A 25532-nucleotide genomic window follows, 5' to 3' on the forward strand; every position below is an offset into this window, starting at 1 on the left:
TTTTTTTTTTACATAGTGTTTTGACTTTTTTTAAAGTTTTTTTGATATAGTATACTATGAGTGTTTTTTCGACATCTTATGACTTTTAGACACTTTCTTCTACATACTATACTATGACTTTTTTTTGGATATATAATACAGCTTTTTTTTTTTAAAATACTGAACTATGATTTTTTATGGGTTTTTTTTTCTTCTTTTATGTAAATGGTACCTAGATGCTGCCCTAATACACAAAGCTGTTGCTGGAAGGTTTCAGACTTTTATTGTGATCCATTTGAAAAAAGGTTTTAGAAAAGGTAACATTCAATTTTTACACCAATTCTTTAAAAAATCACTTAAAATAAGGGTTTGATACAACAAATTCCGTTAACTAAGTAATGGCTTCTATGAACAATGTGAAAATAAGATAATATACATGTAAATGAATGCTACAAACATGAGGACAAACTGAGGAAGGGATTACATTAATTAAAAGTAATAAAAACAAAACAAACAATGGCATGATTGTTTTCCTCTTAACTTGAGTGACATCTGGCCAGAATTACCAACAGAGCAGTTATTGCAAAATGTAACTCACATCATCTGGTGTCCAACTGAAATGTTCGATGACAAACACAACCCTGGGGGCTTTCTGACTTGTTGCATCCGTTTGTTTTCTTCACATGGCCACATTGGTGCATGTTCTCCTGCAGGCGTATGCAGCTGACAATGGCAATGGGGAGGCCTGCAGGAATTCAGAGGTAACCACTCTACACTTCTTCGACTGCCATTGTGTGGCTTTGATTTAGAAGACATGCAGAGAGACAGAAAACTGAAATACGATGTGAATTTACAACAAAAATATGCAAAAAGAAAGAAAAATAAAGATTTTGACGTTGACAAGCACAGCGGACGGCGTGCTCGTGAGGACAGATGAGACATTCTGTTCAGACTGACCAGATGCTGAAAGAAGTTGCCCTTTTTCAGAGCGGCTTGCATCCATTTCCCCCACCTCGAGGTGGAAAACAACTTCAGATCAGTGGCACTGTCATCCTACTCTGACACCAGCTGAACCTCCCGCCCTGCTTGAAGCAGCACAGCAAGACATCAGAGCCACTCGTGATTGTGCAACAGATGTTGCGGCTTTAAGGAGAGTTTAACATTTTGGGGGAAATCACTTGTTTTCTTGCCATAAATTAAGTGAGATTGATATCACTCTGCAAGAAAACAAAAGAGCATGTTTCTCAAAATGCTGAACTTTTCCGTTAAAAACAAAAGCTTACATTTATGGCTCCAATAGTTCAGCATAGATGCAGCGCTGTTTCAAACAGACTGCTCGGTTTTGTCAGAACTCTAAATGTAATCATCCCAGAAAGGTTCACTGCTTCCTTTTCCCTCTTTCAGAAACTACTACTCACCATCATCTCCATTTCACAAACACATTTATCTCCGTTACACTTACATCTTCTGCAAAGCTTAAAAAAACACATGCATCTCCAGCATTTTATACAAGAGTATGATACAAAATAAGGCATTTCATTGTGTTGAGTATTCATGTCACGTGTTGTGTGTTAATGCGTTTTGATGTCTGTCTGTGTGTTTACGCGTGTACATAGCAACCACATTTTAATGTTTTTTTTTGCTCGCCTATAAAAAGACTGCAAAAAACAAACATAAAGTCATGATAACTCTTACTTAAAATATATATATTTGTCATATATATTTACGTATATATTCATATGTAAAAAACAAACAAAATAGGAAGAGGGGAGAGAAAAAAGCCCAAGAGGTCCCTGTGATAGGCCAGTTCTCAAAAACCACCTCACCCCCTCATTCCATAACCTCACCAGGTGCCACCGTGACCAGCTGCAAAGGGATCTCCTGATTGGCTACGAGGTCGTGGGCGGCGGTCTGGAGGATGAGTGTGGTGCCGTCTGCAGTGATGACGGCGTCGGTGGTGGGCGGAGACGTGGAGGAGGGCACCCCACCTTTTTTATTCTGGTGAGTCTTTATGTGCTTGGCCAGGTGGTCACTCCGCATGAACCTCTTGGAGCACTCTGTGCACACGAACTTCTTCTCTCCTGTGACGTCCGTGAAACAGAAAAATCAGACAATGCACAGGAGCAAATAGAACCTTTACCGGTTAACACACGCACCATTAAACACTGACTGAAAATGGACTAGACCAGCTCACTTGCTTTATGTTTGCTAATAAGTAACTATAAATTGCGGTACAGATAAATCAAAAATCTATTTGCGGATCATTTAGAAGGTGAAACCATTACAAAGTTTTCCCACGAGAGTATTTTCTGACCTGTAAAGTGTGTAAAACTTACTACAGAGTCTTACAGACAAGTGCTTCAAATCAAAAATCAGCTATGAAAGAAAAAAAAACATTTGTTCAGTACTTGAACTCGCATTACGTAAAATTTATAAAGGCAAGCACAACCATCAGCATATATGCGAACATGGATGGATATGAACTTTCTGTTGCATACTAACTATGAAAATGTTCTACCTTTTTAAAAGCCTTATTATTCTGTTACATTTGAATCCTGTACTATGCTTAAAGTCAATTTTAAGCCATACTGTACTGAATAAACTTTTATGCAATACGACAATATTTTTATATGTATCTTTTTAAGGTCGTACTGTATTGGCATTTTTTTTAAATAACATTTTTATACCCTACTATACAATTATTTATCTGCTGTACTATACTATGACTAGCAACTACTACTAACAGTTTTTAATATATATTTTCATTCCATACTATATTATGACTTTTTTAACTGTATACTATTAAATTTTTATTTTTCTGATCAGCATACTTTTTACGGAAAAATATACTATGACTTTTTATGCCATAATATACAAACATTTTCAAACATTTTTAGGCCTCACTATACTGACACTTTAAAAAATTAGATATATATATATCGTACCATACTATGACTTTTTATGGCATACTACACCATGACATCTTAAAATACATTTTAAGCCATACTATACTATGACTTTTGATGACATTATATTATGGTCTTTTTTGTATATCTTGTAACATACTATCTGACTTTTTCATTACATTTTTCTGGTTTAATATAAAATAACTTTTTCATAACATATTCTATGACATACTATACTATGAATATTTTTACTATGATTTTTTTATAAAATAGCCCCCATATGGTTGAGGCCGCACAGAAAAAAAATGTGCACACACACAACTAAATATCTTTCCCTCTCATCTCAACACCCCAACTGCCAAGATCTCAAAATCTCTAAATTTGGCATTAGCATTGATGACAGGTTGCAATTTCTGCAACACTCACAAGGTGCCACTATTTGCCATGCAGCCGCGGCATTCGGAGTGCTTTCTAACGTTACTGAAGCTTGTTAGGAGGACACAGTTTCACACAGTAGCTGAGTTGTGTATAAACTGTAAGCTACTGGAAGTGATTGAAATTCAAGCACTGAAGCATTGAAATGTACCGCTGATGATACAAACACAATGCATGCATTTCAAATCACACTCAGGGGCCACACAAAATCTCTTGTAGCCAGATGAAGCACAAAGCGTCTTAAGACTTAAGTTACATAAAAATAATGAAATACATAACACACTTTTGACATTTTACTTAAAATGTTCAATATATGAGTGTTAACTTTCTATTATAACTAGTCATTAAATCAACATTCCTTTTTTAGCCCTAAATCAGATACTTTTTATAGATACTGATTAGACAGCTTGGATCATTTCAATATCTATTATAGATCATTATTCAACTCAACACCTAACATATTTGAATTCTAATGAAGAGGTCCTGTAGTTTTTGCCTTCATAATAAAGCCAGACTTAGCTATACATCATTTAAAATGTCTCAGCATTTGGATTTGAAGCTGCAGCCGGTTTCATTTTCTCATTTCACAGATGATGCTTGACACCTTTTATCGCTGAACATTGCGTAATCAAAAACAATGGAAGGGACAGCTGCAGACAAACGGGAAAATTATTTTTGGTATCTTATGTTTTAACTGCAAAGTCTGGCTACAGGAACATCTCTTAAAAACTAAATATCTTCCTTTAAAGTTTGTACCATGGACAGAAAACAGTAATTAACCAGGTACAAACGTTTTTGTCGTCACTCTTCCAACACGATACTTACTCACAGCTTCAGACTAGCTCAAAAACATGAAAACTGTATAAAAACTGTGTTATGGGGTGAAACGTGGCATTGTGTCACCTGTGTGTGTCCTCCTGTGTCTTTGCAGCTCGTCGCTCCTGGTGAACCTCTTCCCGCAGAACATCCAGTTACAGACGAAGGGCCTCTCTCCACTGTGCCAGCGCAAGTGAGCTCGGAGATGGGATGTCTTACCATAAACCTTCCCGCAGCCGGCGATGTGGCAGATATGCTGCTTCTTCTTCCCCATGCCTGAACCTCTGTGAAGTGGGTAGGAGACACAAATATTGTGGCATTCAAAGGATAACAATTTGCAAACAAACAATACAAACAGATAAAAGAAACAAAATTACCAGAACTTCTAAATAATGAAAGAATAATAATATTATGTCACTGTGCTCATAAAAGATTAGCCAAAACATTTGCATTTTTTATTTGCATAAATGTTTTTTTGCATGCAAATTGAGTTTTGCATGGGAATATGAAATGTTAATACCACACGAGCAGGATTTAAAACCAGTTAAACTCCTTCAGTACAGGAATGTAAAGCTGGCTGCAACAGATCATTCCCAGTTAAACACAAGTTCTAAAACAATAAAAGAAGCAATAAAAGCTAATTTGTGATACTGAGACACTGAGTGTTTAATACAGTCGCTCTACTGAAAACATCTGGGTTTATCAATGAAACGCCTCTTTAAATTGATTTTATGGTTGCATGAAAATGGGCTGTCTCTGAACAAACCTGCATAATATTGTTATAATATTGTTCATTACTGTAATTATGATGTTTAATAAAGTTTTAGTGACTCATTTAGTTAAGTGTTAATTTCCTATCTTTTCTAATTAAAAAGAATTATTTCCCCAATAAAGGATTGATAAAGTACTTCTTTTTTTCTTAAAGGTAAGCAGATCATCAGCCCCTCCAGGCATCTGTAATGTTTGTGTTTTTCGACAGGCCCACCTTCCTCCAGACTCTTTGCAGTTGGGGCAGGTGCAGGCTACTCTGCGGAGCCTCTTGCCCTCCCCGCCTGTCGTCTCCATGTCCTCATCTCCCATCGGGACACGCAGGTTGTTCAGATCGCTGGGGTTCAGCGTGGAGTCGCCGCTCAGCTGCCACTCCTCAGAGTCCGGCTCCTCCTTAATCTGGATACCTGAACCACCGAAGAAGATGAAGACGAGATTTCACACAAGAAATTGAACACTTGCTCAGTCAAATAAGAATTATGTGTGATGTAAAGCATCTGCAGGTGTCCCATACCAGCTGGACTGTTTGTGTCCTCCCCCTGTGTGTACTGAACTCCACTTTGCGCTACAGAGTTCACCGTGACTGTCTGGAGGTTTGGCAGGCTGACCTGGCCTGTCTGGCCCAGAGGGAGGGTATGGACCGGGGCTAAGGTCAGCTGCTGGGCCTGCCCCTGCCCCTGAGGCAACTGGAGCCCCTGGAGTGACTGGACACCCTGAACCTACAGAGAGAGATGGGGTCAGGGTTCCTATACTTTTCCAAAGTCAAATTCAAGCCCTTTTCAAGCATTTTCAAACTTTTCCAGCACCTTGCAGTTGTGTTAATCTACATGCTTATTTATAAACAATGCAGTGGCAACATTATTGTGTACACCTGTACGATCTAAACCAACCAGACTTCTTTTAGAGAGTGATTTATAAAAGAATGTCATTACAATTTTAGGCAAGTCTCTTCACAAACTTTGAAAACACCACGTTAAAATTAATTTTCAAGTATTTCCAGCCCCCGTACGAACCCTGTGCAATATGTGTTAGCAATGTGACATCTCTCACAGTGCGAAAACACAACATGCTACTCAGATATTGCCAATCAGCAACTTGTGTATAAAACATAAAGAAACCTCCTCATCAGTTACCTGGAAGGTCTGCCACTGGATCTGTCCAGTAGCGGTGACAGTTTGGGCCTGGATGAGGAAGGTCCCTGGGTTGACCAGCTGCACACTCTGCAGAGTTTGGCCTGCTGCAGTCAGGTCCTGACCCTGAGCCACCTGGGATTGACTGTCCCCAGACAGCTGCAGGATGGGCTGCGAGATAGTGGTGGCGTTCGAGGATGAAACCTGCAGAGGAATGAAAATACACGACAATCACACACAGGCTGAGAAAATACATTCACATTATGTTTCTACAGGGTGACCACAGGTGTCAGAAACTTAAATTTAATGCCTTTTAGATCATTTTTAACCATATCTGACATTAATTTTGGAACAAATTATCTTCTTCTTATTCAACCATTGCATGTAAGTTAAGTATGTGGTCCCTTTTTGTTTGCTTTTTGCTTCTGCTCTTTGATTGTCTTTAAGTGTTTGGATGCAATCTTAATGCTTTCTTAATGTATTGTAATTCGTGAATTTCTGCCCATATAAAGCACTTTGAATTGCCTTGTGTCTGAAGGGTGCTATTTAAAAAATCATGCCTTGCAGAGGTAGGTTTCATGTAGGAGTACGGTTATTAGAGTGAGTTAGGTTGATCTACATTTTGCCAACCGATAAGTGCATGTATAAAGTAAAAAGAGAGTATAAGGTTCAGCGGCAGGTATAAAAATGTGTAACATCAGAAATGTCTTTCACATCATCTGGTGTCCAGACTTTCATGCAGAGGAGCATAACTCATTTTGGCAAAAATGAATTAAAAGATGGAAAAATGAAATTAAAATATTTGTGTCTATCAAAACCTCACAAATTAAATTACTTTTAAGACCTAATATTTACCAAATTGAATTTAATTCGACATTTTTAGACTTTTTAAAATCACGCGAATATGTCAGAGGCCTTGGTTTAACAGTACAGTGGACATTTAGCCTTAGTGTTGTTAATAAATTGCAAGCAAGAGCATTTCCCACAGGCTAAGAATTCATTTGTGGTTGTTGGCCCTCAGGGAGACTCCCAGCACTTGAGAGCTGGTTGCACAAGAGCATTGTATTCACAAGCTGACATCTGATCACAGAAGTGCAGTTTACACTTTTAACTGTAGTTATGCAGCAAATAAACATGTATAAAGACGTGAAAAAACAACAAATGATTCCTTGTGGGAGGCTACTATGATCGTCCAAATATGTTCGTGTAAAACTGAGATACGTATAAGACACACTGAGGGTCCTTCAAGGGGCTCCTGACCTAAATTAGGAAGCCACATATGTTATTTTTGTGGCCTTGGAAAGGTTAATCAATATCGTTGATTTGTCACTTCACTGTTTTTTTCTAAAAGGAAAAAAACAGTGAAGTGACAAACATATGATGTCATCAAGTCTGGAGCTGCTTCGTCAATAATAAATGGGAGTCTGATTTTATGGACTCCCAGACTGTTTCTTTTCGGTTTTAAACCAAAATGAGATTTATTCGATTGTAGTGTTTTCAGTTCTGTAGCAGAAAATGTACACACGTACTCAGAGGACTTCCCCGGGTGCTCTCACTGTCATCTATAAAATCTCCCTCCAAATGATCATCTATAGAGTAGCATCAGACTACATACTCTATGACAGGGCTTCTCAAACTTAATATCCAAAGGTCTGAATCTGATTTCTACTTCAGGCCAGAGGTTCGGAACGACTGGTGTTGAGGTGATACGTTTTTTGCCCAGCACCCAGGATGTTGGGAGAGAGGCTTCAGTAGCTTGCTGCGTCACAGATCTCACACACAACTTGTTTGATGATTCATCAGAAGATTTTAACTGTTGAGATTTTGTTATCCTCACCTCTGTATTGCTGTTTGAAATGTCTGTGCTCTTTGTTATAGTGGCGTTTAACATTCCCAATCTTCACAACTCAAACCGTCCCTGTGCAAATCAAACACATGGGCTTCGAGATGGACTGGGGCAAAATGAGCGCATATTTCTCGGTCCACTGTTTGGCGAAAACTCGGTTTTGACATCCTCACTGCACTGGCAACGTCATGTACACTAACAGAGACGCCAAACGTCTTTATCAGAACATGAACGCCTGATAGCTGTTAACTAACTTGCTAATTTTGAATGAACACTTCATTATTTTGTATTATTGCATTCCCAATACAGGGTATGGGTTCGGTCCGGACTGACTTGCTGTCGGACCGGGGTCCGGACTTTGAGAACGTCTGCCCTATGACATCACATATCTGAGTTTTAGCTCTCTAGTATGTGGATTTGGGAAGACTCGTTTATCTTAACTTACATATTAGGGCTGTCTGAGACCACAGGAATAGCAAGTATGAATTTTGAAAATGGCCGTAATTCCCCTTTAAAGAGGTGGCTCCCAACCATTTTTGCCGGTGACCCTTAAATTGAATCAACTTTGTACTCCCCATCATAGGACTGATATCGTTTGAAATTTCAAGATACTAGTGGTAACGCAATACCTGACTTTGATAAAGATACCAATAAAACTTTTTAACGTGCCTTAATTCAAAGATTATTATTAGGCTTTTTCAATATACTCCTTTTTTCCATTAAACTAATGTTCTTAAGTTTGACTTAAAGTCTAAACTATCAAATCAAATAATAAAGAAACAACACTACCACCAGGGTCCCCACACATATCCACTGACAAAATCTCAAAGCTTTTCCATGACTTTTCAAGGACCAATAATAAAACTGAATGACCAATCACAACATATAACATGAACAGAACAGTATAGTATCTGCCTGCTTTACTACAAACGTCAATTATTGTGTACAAATCAAACAGCAAACTTTTCCAATTTCTGATAGTTAAGTTTGTTTTACATTACGTAAGACCGCACACAAAAAAAATCAAAACTTTTATTGATTTTTTACTAATTCCATGACTTTTCTAGGCCTAGAATAAGACTGAGACATTCCATGACTTTTCAAAGTTTTCCATGATCGTAGGAACCCTGTACCGGTCTCATGTATCTGTGTTTAGCAGTTATGGAATTAGTTCGGAACTAAAAGTGATTTTTCCTTTTTGCATTTCTAGAGGCCTAAAAGGTGAAAGTATCGTGCATCTCATCATTTTATTTCGCATAAATATGTATTTTTCTTCTTAAAACTGAAATTCTTGTGACCCATCAGATTATCTCAGGACTGCTACTTTAAAGCATGCAAACCAACATACAATGACATCATGTTAAAGACACACGCTCTTACCTGGATTTGCTGCAGGTGGTTGTGGGAGTTGAAGTTCTCCGAGGAGGGGTCTGACACACCTGCGGACACGGCGGTCGCTTGGGTCAGAACCCCAGTGCCGTCGATGGTCTCCGGAAGCTGGGAGGTGTTGGAGGAGGAAGTGGTGGTTGGCACGTAGAGCTCCGGGTTGGTGCCGCTCACCGTCACCAGCGGCTGCTTGACGCCAGCGTCCTGACCCTGATTGTCCAGCGTCTGGCTGCCCATGATCAGCTGACCTTCGGGTGTTACACCTGTTGCAATGGGGACCGTCTGCGCACCGGTCAGCCCTAGAGACTCCAGATCCACACTGTTTATAGGGACGAATGTTATATTGCTGGGTAGTCCTACGGGGACTGTGCCGGTGTACGCTGCCCCCCCAGTCAGCGGAACACCTTGAATTGACTGGACTTGCCCCGCCTGCGTCAGGAGGTCTGTGGTCGCCGTCGTGGCACAGCTGATACCAATGCTGCCCTGGGTGCCGTCTTGGAGGAGCTGGATCTGTCCCGTGCCGTCATCCAGTCCCTGTGTGAATCCTGCAAGTGTCCCATCTGCATTTTGGATTTGGGGTATGACCTGGAAGAACGAGCATTTGTTTTTGTTTTTTTTAAGATTATGTTTTAGTGATTTTCCATTTATTTGATAGGGCAGAGAGTGTGAAAGGGGGAGTCAGAGGGGATGACATGCAGCCAAGGTTGGAATCGAATCCACGGCTGCTGTGGCAAGGACACAGCCTCTGTACATGGGGTGACCGCTTTACCAGGTGAGCTAGCGGGTGCCCTACCAGCATTCGTTTTTAGCAAGATCATAGCTTAAACCAGGGGTGTCCAAAATTTTGAATTGGGGGATAGACTGGATAATGCGAAAATACCTGAGGACCAGCTGCTTCTTGCGTCATAAGGGTTATTTTAAAAAAAAGTAAAATAAAACACATACAAATGACACAAACTGTTTCATCTTAAAGCAAAATAGTCTTCAATAGACTGTTTCATTGCTCTTCTGTTGCTATGGCTACTGCATTAACAAACTCTCTAACGGGAAATAGACTTGGACCCATTTAGAGGGTCCAAGTATGTCTATGTTGACATATTTTAAACACTCTAAAGGTATGGGCAGTATCACAGTATTACAGTTTACCAGGGTATTTCAAAATCCTGAAAGTGATAATACCACCAAAAATACAGACCCTCATCTTTTTATTAACTCCATACTGGAGAGGCTGTATTGAGGATGTTTGGCATGCAGTGCGCATCATGTGCCCTGGAGGTTACGCCGGAGCCACACTGCATGCGTGAGCAGTGTATGCTGGCAGCGTTTGTTGCTACGGCACTGCTGCAGAGCTGCCTACTGTTATAACTACTGTATTTCCACAATTAAAAGCACACATTATTAATTTATGAAGTCATGCAAGCTATTGCATCGTCAGCAACACAATCCTGCAAATGTTTCTCAGTAAAAAGGTTTGCATCAACAACTGAAGGGATTCTGTCAACAGAAACACTGTCTGAGGGCTTATAATTTGAAACAGAAACAAGAAAGGTTGAGTTAAACAGATACATTTGTATTTCCTCATGTCTGCGACAGATAAAGACACTAAAACTGTAATGATAGGTGGTATAGAATCAATATAATTATCAAAAGACCATTTTCACAGTCTATTTTTGCTGAAAATCGTTGGCGTACTATGAAAAAAAATCTGCGAGACTCAGATTTTCTAGATGTGCTGCAGCTGAAAACAACAACAACAACAACAACAACAACAACAACAACAACAAGAGGTTCTGTGACGCACAAGTCTTACTTTTGGTAAAAGACAGAAACATGAATTCAGAAGTTGTATGGTCGTGTTTCTCTGTTTAATAAGGAAAATGGACGTAAGAATATTACTTTTTGTTTACATCTTGAGAGAGCGTTGTGTATCCAGTAGACTGAAAGTGTTTCTAGCTCCACATTTTGGTACCAGAACTGTGCGCTGGGTACCCGAAGCAGAAGGGTGACAAAAGTACAAAAAGGTACCACCCAAAACTTTTTACAATGGAAATTTAAAGAAAATGTGTACCAAACTGGACTGAACCGAATCGACATGCTGTTGGAAATGCCCAAATAGTATATTTTTAGAGACAAGCCGAGGGCCGCTTAAAATTGGTCTGAAGGCCACAATTGGCCACCAGGCCAGAGTCTGGACTGACCTAAACAGAACATCTACTGTACTTTAAAATGTCTTTCTCTGTTCTTACCTGATACTGAATGCTGGACACGCCGTTGGCTGCAGCCTCATTCCCAGATGCTGTAACATAAATGGGCTGGCTGGGGAGACTCCCGATAGGAAGCATGTACTGCCCGTTGGACGTGACGATCCCAGAGTTTGGAATGTGAACGATTCCCTGGTCCTCCTTCCCAGTTGAGACTGGAGTTAACACCTCCCATCGGTCTGAGCCCGTCAGCTGAATGGCTGACATATCTGTCGTCTGGGAGTAACATTCAGATTAAAAAGATCAGATCACACTTCATCAACAAGATTCATCTCATCTTCAGATTACATCACAGGAACGAAGGACCGGCCCGGCTATTATCTGCAAATCAGTGATGGATTCAGAGATTTCGATGAAAGAAAGAGTAAATCATTAGATTTAACAGACGGCGTCACATCACCACAATCCTAGCTTCTCTCCGTTTAGAAGTGATTTTAAGATTTCACCTATCACTTTCAAAGCTCGTCTGGGTCTTGGCTCAAGCTACATAACAGCAATGCTGACTCCATATGAGCCAGTTCGCAGCCTTAGATCCTCAGGTGGGGCCCTTCTGGCTGGTCCAAAGTAGAGGCTTAAAACTTCAGGGACTTTTGCCACCAGGTCCTCGACCCCATAATCAGTGACTTCTTTTAAATCACTTCTTAAAGCCCATTTTTATAGAATTGCTTTCACCTATTTTATGTATGTTTCACTTCATTTTATTTGTTGTATTTGTTTTTACTATGTATGGTCTATTTGTTTGTAAAATTCTGTACTGACATTTGGCAACCTGCATATTACATTATTTGTCCTTTTGTTTTAATTTGACTTTACTAGGAATGACAGATACTGTATTTTTTGATGATATCCCATATGCCAATAGGAAACAAACAACCCATTTGGCTGATAATCGATAGTGATATTGATATATCTACTTTTTTACCACCTTATTTAAGTGAGAATCAAGTCTCTTCTGGAGTAGAATTACCATCATATTATGCATACACTGGCTGTGATGGCTCACCAGCAGATGGAGACGTGAAATATAATGATTTTCAGTGTATGTAATATTATTCATTGTGCAAAATAAAAAATGCTTCAACTTAGGGATGATGTTCTGCACTTTATCAATAAAATACATATATATCGGCTTGTGATATGGACAGAAATCATCGATTTGGATATTTCATTTTAAAGCAAATGTCTGCCAGTATTGATGATGTGTCTATATTATTGTGCATCCCTGAACTCTACCCTTGTAGGACTGTTTGGATCTGTCTTGTTGTATTTTCATCTATGCCTTGTTCTTTTGCTTTGCTTGTCGAAGCACTTTGTAAACTCTGTTCAAAGGTGCTACACACATCAAGTTATAATTATTATTGATAAAGGGAGTGGACGATTGTGCAGGATTTCTTCTGATGCAAACGATGCAACAACCACAACCACCAACATGCAGAGTGAACATAACAGGCTGGAGAGCACGGTGTGGGGGATGGGTGGCTATTGCAACACAACTGAACGCTACTGTTTTGATTATGGAGTCTTTGCCTGCAATATTATCACACCCCGGCATCCTCCCAGCCCAAGGTACACCGGCTATCTTCCACTGAGCCGACCCAAGTGACTGACTTCAGTGTCCTACCCACTATGGGCGGGTTTTACAGGGGTAAAGTGGGTGGCCGTTATTGAGGGGAACACAGGAAGTGTACGGCTTTCACCCCATGCCATCAAAATTTTAAAACGTGTGAACTTCATGCTCTCAAAAACACAACCAGACATCGAAAGCGAGCAAGAAAGACGAGCTAGAAAATGTCGGATACCTGTGTTTCCGCTGCGCCGGCGGGTTGCAGAAACTCGCTTTGACTGCTGTCCACGTCCGCGGACGCCATTTCTCCTTGTTTCAGAGGCTGCTCTGGCGCTAGCAGGGAGAGAGGGGGAAACTCAGCAAAACTCTGTAATCTTCAACTCCTGCCTGCCAGAAAAGCCCGCAAAGCATCCCCACTCTCCAGTCCAAAAGGAGCTGACTGCGAAATTCAACTTTGCAGCGCAGATTGTGTGGCGATTTTGGCCCAGATCGACTGTTTACTTTGTCAACTCCGTGGCTAGCCAGCTAGCTCAGTTAGCTAACCATATCTAGCTAGTTAGCAGCGGAGCAAAAGATAAAAAAGACGCAGCTTGCTTCGCTGTAGGTTGCACAAACTCACCGATTAGTTGCACGCTTCGATGCGCTAAATGTTTACGTACCAGTCATAGCGTTAACGGTAGTAACCGGGAGGATTATCAGATAAACTAAACTCCAAACATGATTATTTTATCAAAGGCGGGCTAGTGTTGATCGGTGAATTCGGGTCGTTTTTTTTCTATTTTGATTGACGGTGCGGGAAACACAAAAAGGTGGGACTAACAGGCTTGACCGTCGAATTTGCATCACATTACAGGATGTCCCGCCCTTCTTCTCTAACGCGATTGGCTTAACGAAAGGTTCCGCGCCCGCTATTGGCTGAGCGGAATGTCAGCCACTTTTCATAGGACGTGTGTTTCCTGTTTGTTGTTGAGCGAGACAGGAGATGGAATGCAGTTGTTGAATTCCCAACAGAGATACTTGTTAAAAAGTGGCGTTTGTGTTGAAATTTAACACTTTATTTTATACGTTTGCGGTACAATCAAGTTACACATTCTTAATACTGGTCGATGCTTTGACGTAGTGCGTGGTGGTATCGCCATAAGCACGTAAACATGCAGTAAATGTGCGACGAGAGTCAGTTTATAAAGTTTTGTGTTCACTTTAAATCATCAGCTCGCCTCCATTACAAGCCTACAACAAAAGATGTTACAGCTGTTTACGGACTTGTGGCTGGTAGTTTAATTTAGTTTAATTTCATATTTAAATGATTACGCAATTAGCAAAAAGAAAGTGTTAACATGGACATTGAGAGATGAAAGTGTCTTAAGTGTAATTCTTTATCCATAAACAAGAATTTTTAGGAAATCACTCCTCTTTCAATTTTTTCTTGATTGATTTTAACTCAACATTTTGCTCTCTTGCGTTTACAAAAAGCAACATTTTTAGACTATTACAAAAACGTATGTGGCAATACCCCCAGACATTATATGAGTGAATTATTTTTTGTTTGCTTTCGTCTGCCAGTGTCCATTCTTTTTTTAAAAAAAGTTTATATTGATTTATGTATTGATATATGTATTGATATTATGATTATTTATTATTATTAATTATGTTCTGTGTAGAATGTCAATTATCTGTGCTTTCATGTATGTCTGTGTTTTTGCCTGACATTTTTTTTTTTTTTTTTTTTAAAAGTCTTAAATCTACTATCTATCACATGCTTTTGACAACAAATAAAGTTTGCTAAATTTACGTTTCCTTTTTGTATATAATCAAAGCAGAGTAGAACATGGTCTACAGTAAAAGCTATTCTGCCATCTGAAAGTGATTCAAAGTCAATGTTTTCAGCAAAACACAAAATAAAAATCTCACGGTCATGAAAAGTCTGGAATGGTCATGGATTTCACAATCTCATTTTCCAGGCCAAGAGAAGTCATGCATTTTATTTTGTGCTTAAAGAAGTTAATTGTTAAAGTAATTTTCCGGGGATAACCTTTCATGTTGTGTAACAAATGTAACCAACTGTTAGACAAAAGGTTGCTGTTTAGTTTTCATCCAATCATTAAAGTCATAAAGTGGAAACTAAATGTTGAGGCTGGAAAGAAATGTCCAGAACTAAAGTTCAATCTTGGCCGCAGAAACAGCAGTTTCAAATATAAAACAATCAAGTACAACTTTCAATCACAACATTAACGTCAACGTGAGAAGTCCTCAAAGAACAAAACAACTAAACATCTAAATTTTTAACGATAGCTTCATCTACTGATATGATTGAAAGCTCTAGATGAGCGTCAGTGAATTTTGTGAGGTCGCTTGAAAAAGGCAGACACAAAAAAATAAAATAAAAATTACTTTTTCAGTTCCATTTTAAAATTCAATTAATTGAACATTTAAATAAGGAAATGTAATTAACTGCAAATGAAATTACTTTACTTGTTTTTTCCTTAATCAGTTTGTACTTTGTCTTCACTTTAAAAACAGCTGATTTTTTGTAAATTAAAGCCTGTTAATGCCTAATTTAAGACAAATTGAGTTATTAAACTGATAATAGCTTGTTTAAATATTTCAATTCAGAAACTGATTGTTATTAAACACTGAAAACTGTGATTATTAAAGTGGCAGTTAATTTATTCCACTGTGCTGTGTATACAAAGTCTGACATGATTTGGGGTAAATTATAAATACTCAGAGCAATGACAGGTTTGTCTCCTTTTATTGACACATGCATATTGATGAGAATGATATTTGTTATATCCCAGCTCCCTTAAGTTCATAAAGATTTTCACAGGGTGTTTGATGGGGGGATTTTTGGGTGCTCTTGAAAATAAAGACATTCAAACTTGTGGGGCTGTGAGGTGAAACGAGGCATTATGAAGCTGTACCGTCCTGATGATCCACAGAGCACTCTAGTAGCTGATTTACAATAAAGCATTGTCTTGTGACACAGGGTGGAGTTCATAATGTAGAGGTTGGCTTCTTTTTTTTTCCCGTTATAAACCATCCCGAACCCAAGTCAATAAAAGTAGTTGGTAATACAACCCTCTCCATTCAGGCGTCTCATCCTACTTTGCTCTTCCTAAAATAATATTCCTCTCCCTCAGAATACGGCACAGTACTGACAACTAGTGCAACACTGAGTGATGGTTTTCATTTTCTCTTGATAACGCAGTCAAACATTTGTCGAAAACGTATATTTTAGAATTTTTGAAAAAGGTGTTATTTCTTTATCATGAAAAGCATAAACACAAAGGAGAAAAGGCATAAAGGAACTGAGTAAATGGTTTAGATACTGGCGTAGCATCGATGCTACCAAAAATTTATATAACTTTGTTAACGTTAACAATACAAACATGCTTTGAATTGTCTCTGAACCGTGAGATTTACAGCCATTACGACAATCAGAGCCAGTTCAAGGAGCTTAGGAGTAGGAAATGGGGAATGGGGCATTATCTACTCCCATTTAAACCCGTCCCACATTCATTTTCAGTCGTGCCACACTGAATCCCAGCTGGAGTGACCCCGAAGAAAAATGCTCTCTAGTTTGTTTGATTTTTTTTTGGCTTAGATGATAAAAGTTACCTCAGAGGAATTAATATCATCTTAAGGTTATAATAAAAGCATTGTAGTTTAAATGATCAAAAAGCATCCAGAAAAGAGGGCAAGCTCTGATTACCTGATGCACTTTTAAACACATAAATAGCGCCAGTATCTGTTAAAAACGATATGTAGTAGAGCTGTAACAATTAGCTGATTGAAAGAAAATTATTTTGATAATCGATTAATCACTTCGGTCAACTTTTCAAGCAAAAAATGTCAAACATTTGCTGGTCTCAACTTCAGAAATGTGAGACTTTGCTGCTTTTCTTAGTCATTCATGATCACAAATGAAGAGTCTTTGGGTTTAAGACAATTGAAAGTCGTCACTTTGGGAAATTGTGATGAGCATTTTTCACAATTGTTTGATATTCCACAGATGGCACAATAAATTGGTTAATCGTGAAAATAATTTGCAGATAAATTAATAATGGTTATTATGTTAGTTGCAGCCCTAAAATGCTGTTCCAGTAAAAGTCAAAACGTCATATTTCTAAGTTCAGTTATACCTGTTCTAATTTGGACCATGAGACCAAAAATATAGTGTTTTTAAAATGTTTGACTAGTAGAGTTGGCTCTGTTTGAAAATTTGCTCCAAATATTACTGGTAGGAATGTATGTTATGCTTGTGCAGAAACATTAACTGTTAAAGATTCTGGTCCAGGCCTGGGAGGCCGGTTGGGTAAATACCTCTGGCCAACCACGAGTTGATCCTCTGAATTCAAAAGAGAAGTATGAAAACCAGCAGACAGTGCAGCTCTCAGGGGCCAAACTAAACAGTATGCTGAGTTCTCCCCCTGGTGTCTGTGTGGTCTCATGGTTTCTTCTTGGGTGCGTTCGGTGTGTTGAATTTGAAAAAGATAATGTCCCCGTCCTCCACCACATAGTTCCTGCCCTGTTGTCTGTATTTTCCAGCAGCCTGCAAAAGAGCAAAAAGTCCAACTGTATTCAAGGACGTTTGTCTGAAGGTCAAACGCTGTCACTGGCAGAAATTCAACAGTGCGCCAGTCCAGGAATATAATTGGGCTTCATAAAAACACACCTTGACTGCACTTTCGCTGCCTTCCTCTTTGAAGTCATCGTACTTCATGACCTCGGCCATGATGAAGCCTTTCTCAAAGTCAGTGTGGATCTTTCCTGCAGCTTGAGGAGCCTTGGTCGCTTTCTGTTGAAACAAAACACAACAACAACAAAAAAATAGAGGGAAAATACATTAACACACTGCAACCACGGAGAATTCTATCACACATAATGACATGCATTATAGTCTAACTCCCAATGTTAACACAATACGCTGCCCCTGAACATGATGGTGTCAAAAAAACAGTACATTTTATTTGCAACTTTGGGACAAGGCCATGAGGTGGAGATACATGTCCAAAAGAAAAGCCCATTTGTGGTCAGAAGGAGAAACAAACCTACATTTAAAGAGTAAGTATGCCTAATTTTCAGTGGAAAACCAATGTATGTATATATATACATATATATATATATATATATATATATATATATATATATATATATATATATATATATATACACATATATATATATATAATATACACTCACACACACAACACACATATTGACTGCACTATATATATATATATATATATATAATATACATGTATATATAAACATATACTTGTAAATATAAACACACACGACTGCCCGGCTGCAAAAACATGCCTTGACTGCACGCTTTTCAAATTAGGCGCTGGTCGAAACAAACTTGTTATACAAGAGACGATTGTTTAGCACTTTAACAAAAACATTGTGTTGCTGTTCACTGGCGCACGGATCTTCCAGTTTCACCTTCTGAATGACGATTACAGACCACCAGCATTCGCTAGTATGGAGAGTTATTTTCTCTCATGCAGCCGTATGTGCTAATGGGCGGTTGGCTGTCGTCTTTGCAAGGGGTTAAGTGAAACTGACCAAGACAGAGGTGACGTGAAGCGAAACAACAGCCTGCTTTCATCATTGCTGCACATCTCTCTTCCTCTCTCTTTCTTGCTCTCTTTCCTTTATGCCATTACTGTAATTTAATTTTTATTTACAACATCTGTTGCACATCTGTCCATCCTGGAAGAGGGATCCCTCCTCAGTCACTCCTGACAATAGCATTTGCTATTTGAGATAAATAGATATCTAACAAAGGTTTACCAGAATAATTGTTCTGCTTTTTTAGTTAATTTTGAGGAAATATGGTAATGATGAACTTTAAGGTCATTCATATCACAGCACTTACCCTGATAGTCCACGCTCGCACCTCATCTGGTCCCGCTGTGAAGAAGTACTCCAGCTGTAGTGCCGAGAAGCCGCTTTTGATAATTTTGGGCAGGACACTAGAAACACACAGTCAAACCGTGATGCTGATGTTCAACACAACATTAACCTTTAGGTGCATCTGAACAAATACAGTTCAGTTTGCTGTCCTGTTATCGTAGCTTCAAACTTAAAGAAACAAAACACAAGATTTATTGAATTATTTAACGTCGGTTGACTCAAATGTCTTTTGCACTGCAAACATTTTGACTTGTCATGGCAGAAAAAACACAATAATCAAAAACATTTATATTGGCATTTTGGTATATTTTTCTTCATTCTGACATTTTATAGATATATATATATATAATTTAGAGATCAATTGACAAACATAAAAAACATTATAGCTGCAGCCCTTAGTGTTAGCTGAACTGTTTTTTAGTCTGATTTCTGATATTCTTGCTGCACTGTGAGTTCATGTCTCACCTCTGCGTCTTCACCTCCTCACAGTACTTTTTCTTCTCCTCCTCCTCCATTTCCTGCAGCTTGGACTCTAAACATCCACTCACAGGAATAACCTGAGCGCCGGGATCATGAGCGTCTACCCACTCCTTGATTTTCAACAACCTCACAAAGCAGGTAAAAGGATGAGTTATTCTGGGTGTTAAACAGTCGCTTTATACTTTAGCAAAAACAATGTATGTGACATCCACACTGGGAAGGTAAAGGCAAACCTACCACTTGTTCTTTTTCCTGATGTAATCCTTCTCTGAGAGATTAACCAGGTAGATCATGGGCTTGGATGTCAGAAACAGGTATTTGTTCAACACCTCAATCTGTGGAGAGAATTTAAAAAAAAGGTACAAATCACAAAACAGCTTGAGATAATGTGGCTAATACAAACTCATTCAAGCACACACACACACACACACACACGCATACATCATTACCTCTTTGTCGTTCCAGTCATGGTTAAATCTGACGTGTTTCTTCTCCTCTACTATCCACTGCCGGATCTTCATCAGGATTTCCTGAAGCAAGAAGCAGCCGGTTATATGATGTCTGCAGACTGATCATCTCCTTAATCCATCGATAGTGATGCTTAGTGACACAGATATGAACGGGACAGTAGGTGCTTAGCTGAGAAAAAACACACTTTACTTACATATTCAGACATGAGTTTTTTGTCACCTCCTCTGACGGCCAGTTTCTCCAGTTTGTCGATGACTGGAGCGATCATTTCCTCGTCCTTTAGTCGCAGCTCCTCGTGAATGATCTCAATGTCCCTCACTGGATCAACGTTTCCCTCCACGTGGGTGATATCCTCATCATCAAACGCACCTAAAACACACCACCGATGACAGATGAAGTCAGTCTGTTACAAATATGTACACATTTTGAAATCTAAGGGACTAAGATTGATTATAAACAAACTCAGCCAAGTAGTTCAGCCAGAAATTATGACCGTGGAAGTCTTTCCTGAAGCTATAAACTTGAGAAGTGATATCACCGGGATGTAAAGTCCTGCACAATTCAAAAGGCAATGACTGACACACTGATTCTGTTGATCCCTAATACTTTTGGAAAAGGTTCTGCACCGAGGTAAAACTAATATTGTAGAAATGCTGACAAACTTCATATTGGCCTGAAAATCCTTTTGCATCTTATCAGTCCCTGATTTTAAGTGCCAGGCAAATCACAAATATAAAAACTTTCACTCTAAATTCTAGCTTTAGGAAAGAGTTGGACCATTTGAAATGTTGCTACTAGTAATGATTTCAGCACAGAAAAAATGCTTATTCTTATCCTTACTTTAAAAAATGTACTTTTTTTTTAAGTTTAGCTTATTTGTACACAATAAAATCGGTTGACTGAAAAAAAAGTGTCAGGAGAGGTCAAGAAGTAAGAGGCTGATACAAACGCTACAATACGATACAAATAAGACAATTGCTTAAGTAAAAGAGTCTAAAATGGAAAACAGTGTGTTCAGTGCTGGCCATATCATCTTGTCTTGGCCACAGGCAGAACATGAGTGAATTCTTAAAATGAGCCTTGTTCCCCTTTTAGGCAGTGTAGTACAGCGTCCTAACTTGCCCTCTAACACCTGTCCACTCTACTCAGTTGTTACTATACAGCAGCTGCAGGCAGTAATATGGACAACTCACGAGTCATGTGGAAGATGCCGTCACAGGCACTGATGTGGGAGAGAAAGGCGTTTCCCAGTCCCTGTCCCAAGTGAGCTCCACTCACCAGACCAGCAATGTCCACGACGTTTAGAAAAGCTGGAACCTTACTAAAGAGACAAAACAGCCACAAAAGAGACAGAAACCCATGGAGGTTGGACAAATTACAGCCAGCTGTCAGGACACACAGTTATGACACTTGGTGCAATAATTCAACTGTGCAGTATTTTTTTAGTACACATATTTATTCTCACCTCTTGAATGTATATTTAACATATAATGCACATTCTGTACATATTTCTTATTCCTACTGATGTATATATTGTGTTGAACATTGTAGCATAATACCTATTTTTATATTTCTGCAACTTTGCATACTAGTTTTTAACATTGTGTTGAAGCATTAGACATTTTTTTTAAGCAGACTTTACATACTCAGCACATAATAAATATATTTATATTTAGTAATATTAATATTTTACACACAGGTGCTCAGCATTGTAGCATAATGCACATATTTTATATTTATTTTCAGGTTCACATACTTATTTACATGTTGTTACTTCTACATTTATCATTCTTTATGCTTTACATCAGAGTGACAGTAATCAATCACAGTTTTTCCCCTACAGATAAATAAAGTATTTCTGATTGGGATGCATGATTTTTGCTGATATATTCGGAGTCATTTTGGCCGATTGCCAATGCGTAGTCATAATACGTTAATCATAAATATCAAATATTAATTCATTTTCAGAATTTTAACCCTTTAATTGTCATTTTTTGTCACAATACCACTATGTTTTTAAATGGGGAAAAAAATCAATATACTACGTGCAAAGGTTTTTGTTTTTTTTTAACATCACAGCCTGGGATATGTCAAGCATCATTGATTGTGACAGTGCACATAGTGGAAATAGCATGTATTTTCTCCATATGCCAAATATGGTAAAAAAAATTTTTAAAAAAACATCATTAAGTGGAAAATAGTAAGAAACTCCAGGCAAAAGCACAGAATGACACAAAAAATAATACCATGCATGTTTTGTGGTTTGATGGCTGTGGGATCAAAAACTGCTTTTTGAATCGGTTTCAGTGGCACATTGTTTGCACTTAACAGTATGAATGTAACAATTTTGTTTACAAAGTGTATTTAAGACTTATTGTAGGAGCAGAGCTGAAATCTCAAAGATCAACAAAAATACACAATCTTACCAAAATGTACGCCATATGCATGAACACAGCCACTATTATATAAATATATATATAAAAAGAAAGAAAAGTGCTTAAAATGTGCAAAACAGTCTGTAAGGGTTAATAATAAAATTTTCTCAGTATTTTTGTCAGATTGTCAAAAATAACATTAACACAAAAACACCCTGAAATATTATGAAATTATTTTATGGCCATTTGCCCACCCCTATTTCAGACCGATGCCAACATTTCATTTTAAAGACATTATCTGCCGATATCGATGACGTGCCAATATTATTGTGCATCCTTAATTTCTGATTCTGAGCACCCACCTGGCTGGTTTGTGGTATTGGCAGAGGAAATCATAGCGCTCATCGGGAACAGGGACCCTGCTCTCGTTTGGATCAATTGTGCAGAACGGGAAGTTCTCTGCAGCAGCTTGGCTTTTAGTCAGCACGTTGAAAAAGGTGGATTTCCTGCAGTGGAAAGAGTCAGGAGTGTCAACAGCAGTGCAACAAAAATAATCCTCATCCAACAAGCTCAAGGCCTGGCTTTTTGATAAGCAGACATTTGTAATCAACACTGCATTGTTCACTAAAACACAACAGCTGTTACATTGGCCAACCAGCTAACTTGCCTTATGTCTTCTGCCCGTTGCCAGGCAGCCAGCTTTGCATTGGTATGTATAAAATATCTATTTTATTGACAACCTGCCTACCTTTGTGTTGCATGACCTGCCTCTGTGCATACGAACGAATTGTTAACCCGTAACTGCATCTTTTCACATTTTATTAAAGGTCTACATTATGACTCTTGTATTTCATCTCTGCTTCTGTCTATGCTGTTTCTTGTTGCTATTGCTGCTCTGCATGTTATGCTCAGCTATATGTTGTTGCTTAATGCTGCATGAATAACTATTTGTGCTAAAAAGCTATATGTTGTTGTGCTATTATAATTATTATTTTTTGTACTGATTTCTAGTTGCTTCGGATAACTTGTGCTCTGTCTTTGAAATTCCTGTTTGTTGTAGCTGTCTTTATGGTGTCCTCCTGCAGTTGCTATGTGAATTTTATCATTTGCATGTTTTGAAACATCCTCTCAAAGGACTACACTTGAAAATGAGCCAAATGGCTTAAACTGGCGCATCTAAAGACACACACCGGCTACACAAGTGGAGCCGAGGTGGAGCAGGTAAACATAGGTTCCTTGAAATCACCATCACTGAGGACCATTATGGTCATCACACATCACCTTCGAGGTTTAAAAAAGCACAAAAAGGCTATACCTTAGTAACTAAACTTAGTAAGGCTAAATTTCAGAGCAGGATCCTGGTTATTTTCTGAAGAGGAGCAATAGAAAGCAAACTGACTGGAAACATCACCAACTGGCATGGTTCGTGCACAGCCCAGGACAGGAAGGCTCTACAGCAGATGATTAAAATCACCCAGGACATCACTGGTACCTGTCTACAGAGCATCAGTGACCTCAGGGAGGTGAGGTGTCTGCAAGACAGCAGCCACAGTCTGTTCACCCTGCTGCCTTCTGGGAAAAGATACAGAAGTATCCGCTGCCAAACCACCAGACTACAGAGCAGCTTCTTTCCTCCTCCTTTGACTCCAAAATATGTGGTAGTAGGATTTCAGGACATATTTTATCTTAATTTTTAAGACTAATAAATTTACCTTGTACCTTACAGAAATGCTGCTTAATGCGTGTTGTTCTTATAAATAAAACCGATGAAATGTGTTCATTTACTGACAAAACAACATGCTATGCAAAGATCAACAACACTTGTAACATGTACATACCCAACATTTGGTAACCCAACAATTCCGATCTTCAGAGAGGTACCAAACCGACCGATTAGTGGCGGTGGTTTGGGAGCTTCTTGCTTCTTTGGGGGCATCTGCGAGAGTTACAACAAGTTGGTTACACCACGACACCGCGTATAAATACTCCACCAAATCCAGTGTTATTTGTAGCAACATCTCAGTCCTGCTTAAAGTCAAGATTTGGTATTTATGACCGTATAGCGCTTTCCTTTTGGACAAGCTCAGCTGGAAACGTGTAAGCCAGCTGCAGGCTGACGCTCATTCAAACACATCATGCTAACGTTAGCTGCTTCACTGTGGCCACTCCTAGCTACCTGTTAGCCACAATATCTGACTGAACACACACCACGGCCTGCATTTATCGGTTATTACAGTTAGCCGAAAACCCGATTAGCTGTAAAAACCAATGTTTTGGTACCTTTATGTCTTTTTAGCCTGTGGTCTGCGTGGAGTTCACTCCTCTGGTCGCTGCTCTCACCAGCCGCTCCGGTGGAAAGGCAAGTTGGAGAGCAAACCGGAAGTGTTTTGAGGCAAGGGGGTCTGTGATTGGTCAGAGAGCGAAAGCTCGCTACGTCAGAGGTGCGCTAACCACAGCCATGTACCAAGTGACAGGCTGCAAAAAGCTCCAAATTGAATCATATTTGTTAATTTAAATGCTATTTTTTTTCATTGACAAACACAAATTCACACAGTCGAAGTTTGTATTTTTCCTCCTGGAAGTTAATAAAAGTCACTCGGCTTATTTAGTAACAATAAAAGTGTAAAGCTTTAGGAAAGTTATGCCACTTTCTTCCCTGAATCCTCTGACTGTATTGTGTATTTGTATGTTTGCACATCTGTTTATTTTTGTTGTTATATCTTTGCTTTTGTTTGGTTTCTCACTTTTTATTTACCTATTTGTTTTCTCGTCTGATTAGTTGTCTATCATTTTTATCTGAGTAGACTGCATTTTACTTGATGTATTGTCTGTTTTTTTACCCATGCGGTAACTCCTTACCTGATGTTTTGTAGATCTTCGGTTTGTCAACAAAATATATTTTTTTGAAAAAGCAAAAAGTTACATTTTCCCAACAGCATGTTAGAATGAATAAAAAAAAAGCTGTAAACATGGAGATCCTAGGTTTACATGCACTCTTCATGTAAATGGTATTGACATCACAAGCAGCAGATGCACAAATAGGCATATTAGAAAATGTTTTCTAAATGTAAAGAAAATTACGGGATGTGGAAATCTTTCTGGAATTCTCATTTCACTGATATTAATAGGCACAAGTCATGGCTTGCTCCTATTAGATGTTACATTGCAAAGTTAGAGATTGTAGTTAGAGATA

At 38.8% G+C, this 25532-nt stretch overlaps 2 protein-coding genes across 3 annotated transcripts; both read right to left on the reverse strand.

Moving 5' to 3' along the window:
* Positions 1-1689: 1689 nt before the first annotated feature.
* On the reverse strand, positions 1690-14550 carry LOC121953986 (transcription factor Sp3-like). Of its 2 annotated transcripts, none has more exons than XM_042501283.1 (9): positions 13751-14550; positions 13327-13424; positions 11513-11743; positions 9261-9851; positions 6038-6238; positions 5419-5623; positions 5122-5311; positions 4224-4420; positions 1690-2060 (listed from the first exon to the last, which is right to left on the reverse strand). In XM_042501283.1, the coding sequence occupies exons 1-9, from the start codon at positions 13755-13757 to the stop codon at positions 1810-1812; spliced, it is 1971 nt and encodes a 656-aa protein (XP_042357217.1). In that variant the 5' UTR covers positions 13758-14550; the 3' UTR covers positions 1690-1809. The 2 variants fall into 2 exon arrangements, with proteins under 2 accessions (XP_042357217.1, XP_042357218.1); XM_042501284.1 differs by having other exon boundaries at positions 13711-14550.
* A 1274-nt stretch (positions 14551-15824) lies between these two features.
* On the reverse strand, positions 15825-24707 carry LOC121953839 (obg-like ATPase 1). The gene is made up of 11 exons (XM_042501079.1): positions 24620-24707; positions 24178-24275; positions 22702-22845; positions 21158-21285; positions 20158-20333; positions 19943-20023; positions 19731-19828; positions 19479-19619; positions 18976-19072; positions 17767-17889; positions 15825-17643 (listed from the first exon to the last, which is right to left on the reverse strand). The coding sequence occupies exons 2-11, from the start codon at positions 24273-24275 to the stop codon at positions 17539-17541; spliced, it is 1191 nt and encodes a 396-aa protein (XP_042357013.1). The 5' UTR covers positions 24620-24707; the 3' UTR covers positions 15825-17538.
* Positions 24708-25532: the final 825 nt, after the last annotated feature.

This window comes from Plectropomus leopardus, chromosome 14 (genome assembly GCF_008729295.1).
Source record: "Plectropomus leopardus isolate mb chromosome 14, YSFRI_Pleo_2.0, whole genome shotgun sequence".
Lineage (NCBI taxonomy): Eukaryota > Metazoa > Chordata > Actinopteri > Perciformes > Serranidae > Plectropomus > Plectropomus leopardus.

Excerpts from the sequence above, each read along its gene's own strand:
- LOC121953839 (XM_042501079.1), bottom strand. The coding sequence starts at position 24,275 with ATGCCCCCAAAGAAGCAAGAAGCTCCCAAACCACCGCCACTAATCGGT. Across the intron at positions 21,286-22,701 it reads CAATACCACAAACCAGCCAG|TAAGGTTCCAGCTTTTCTAA; the intron begins GTGGGTGCTCAG and ends TTGTCTCTTTAG. Across the intron at positions 17,890-18,975 it reads TGCGAGCGTGGACTATCAGG|AAAGCGACCAAGGCTCCTCA; the intron begins GTAAGTGCTGTG and ends TTGTTTCAACAG.
- LOC121953986 (XM_042501283.1), bottom strand. Across the intron at positions 11,744-13,326 it reads CCGGCGCAGCGGAAACACAG|ACGACAGATATGTCAGCCAT; the intron begins GTATCCGACATT and ends TGTTACTCCCAG. Across the intron at positions 6,239-9,260 it reads ACCACCTGCAGCAAATCCAG|GTTTCATCCTCGAACGCCAC; the intron begins GTAAGAGCGTGT and ends ATTCCTCTGCAG.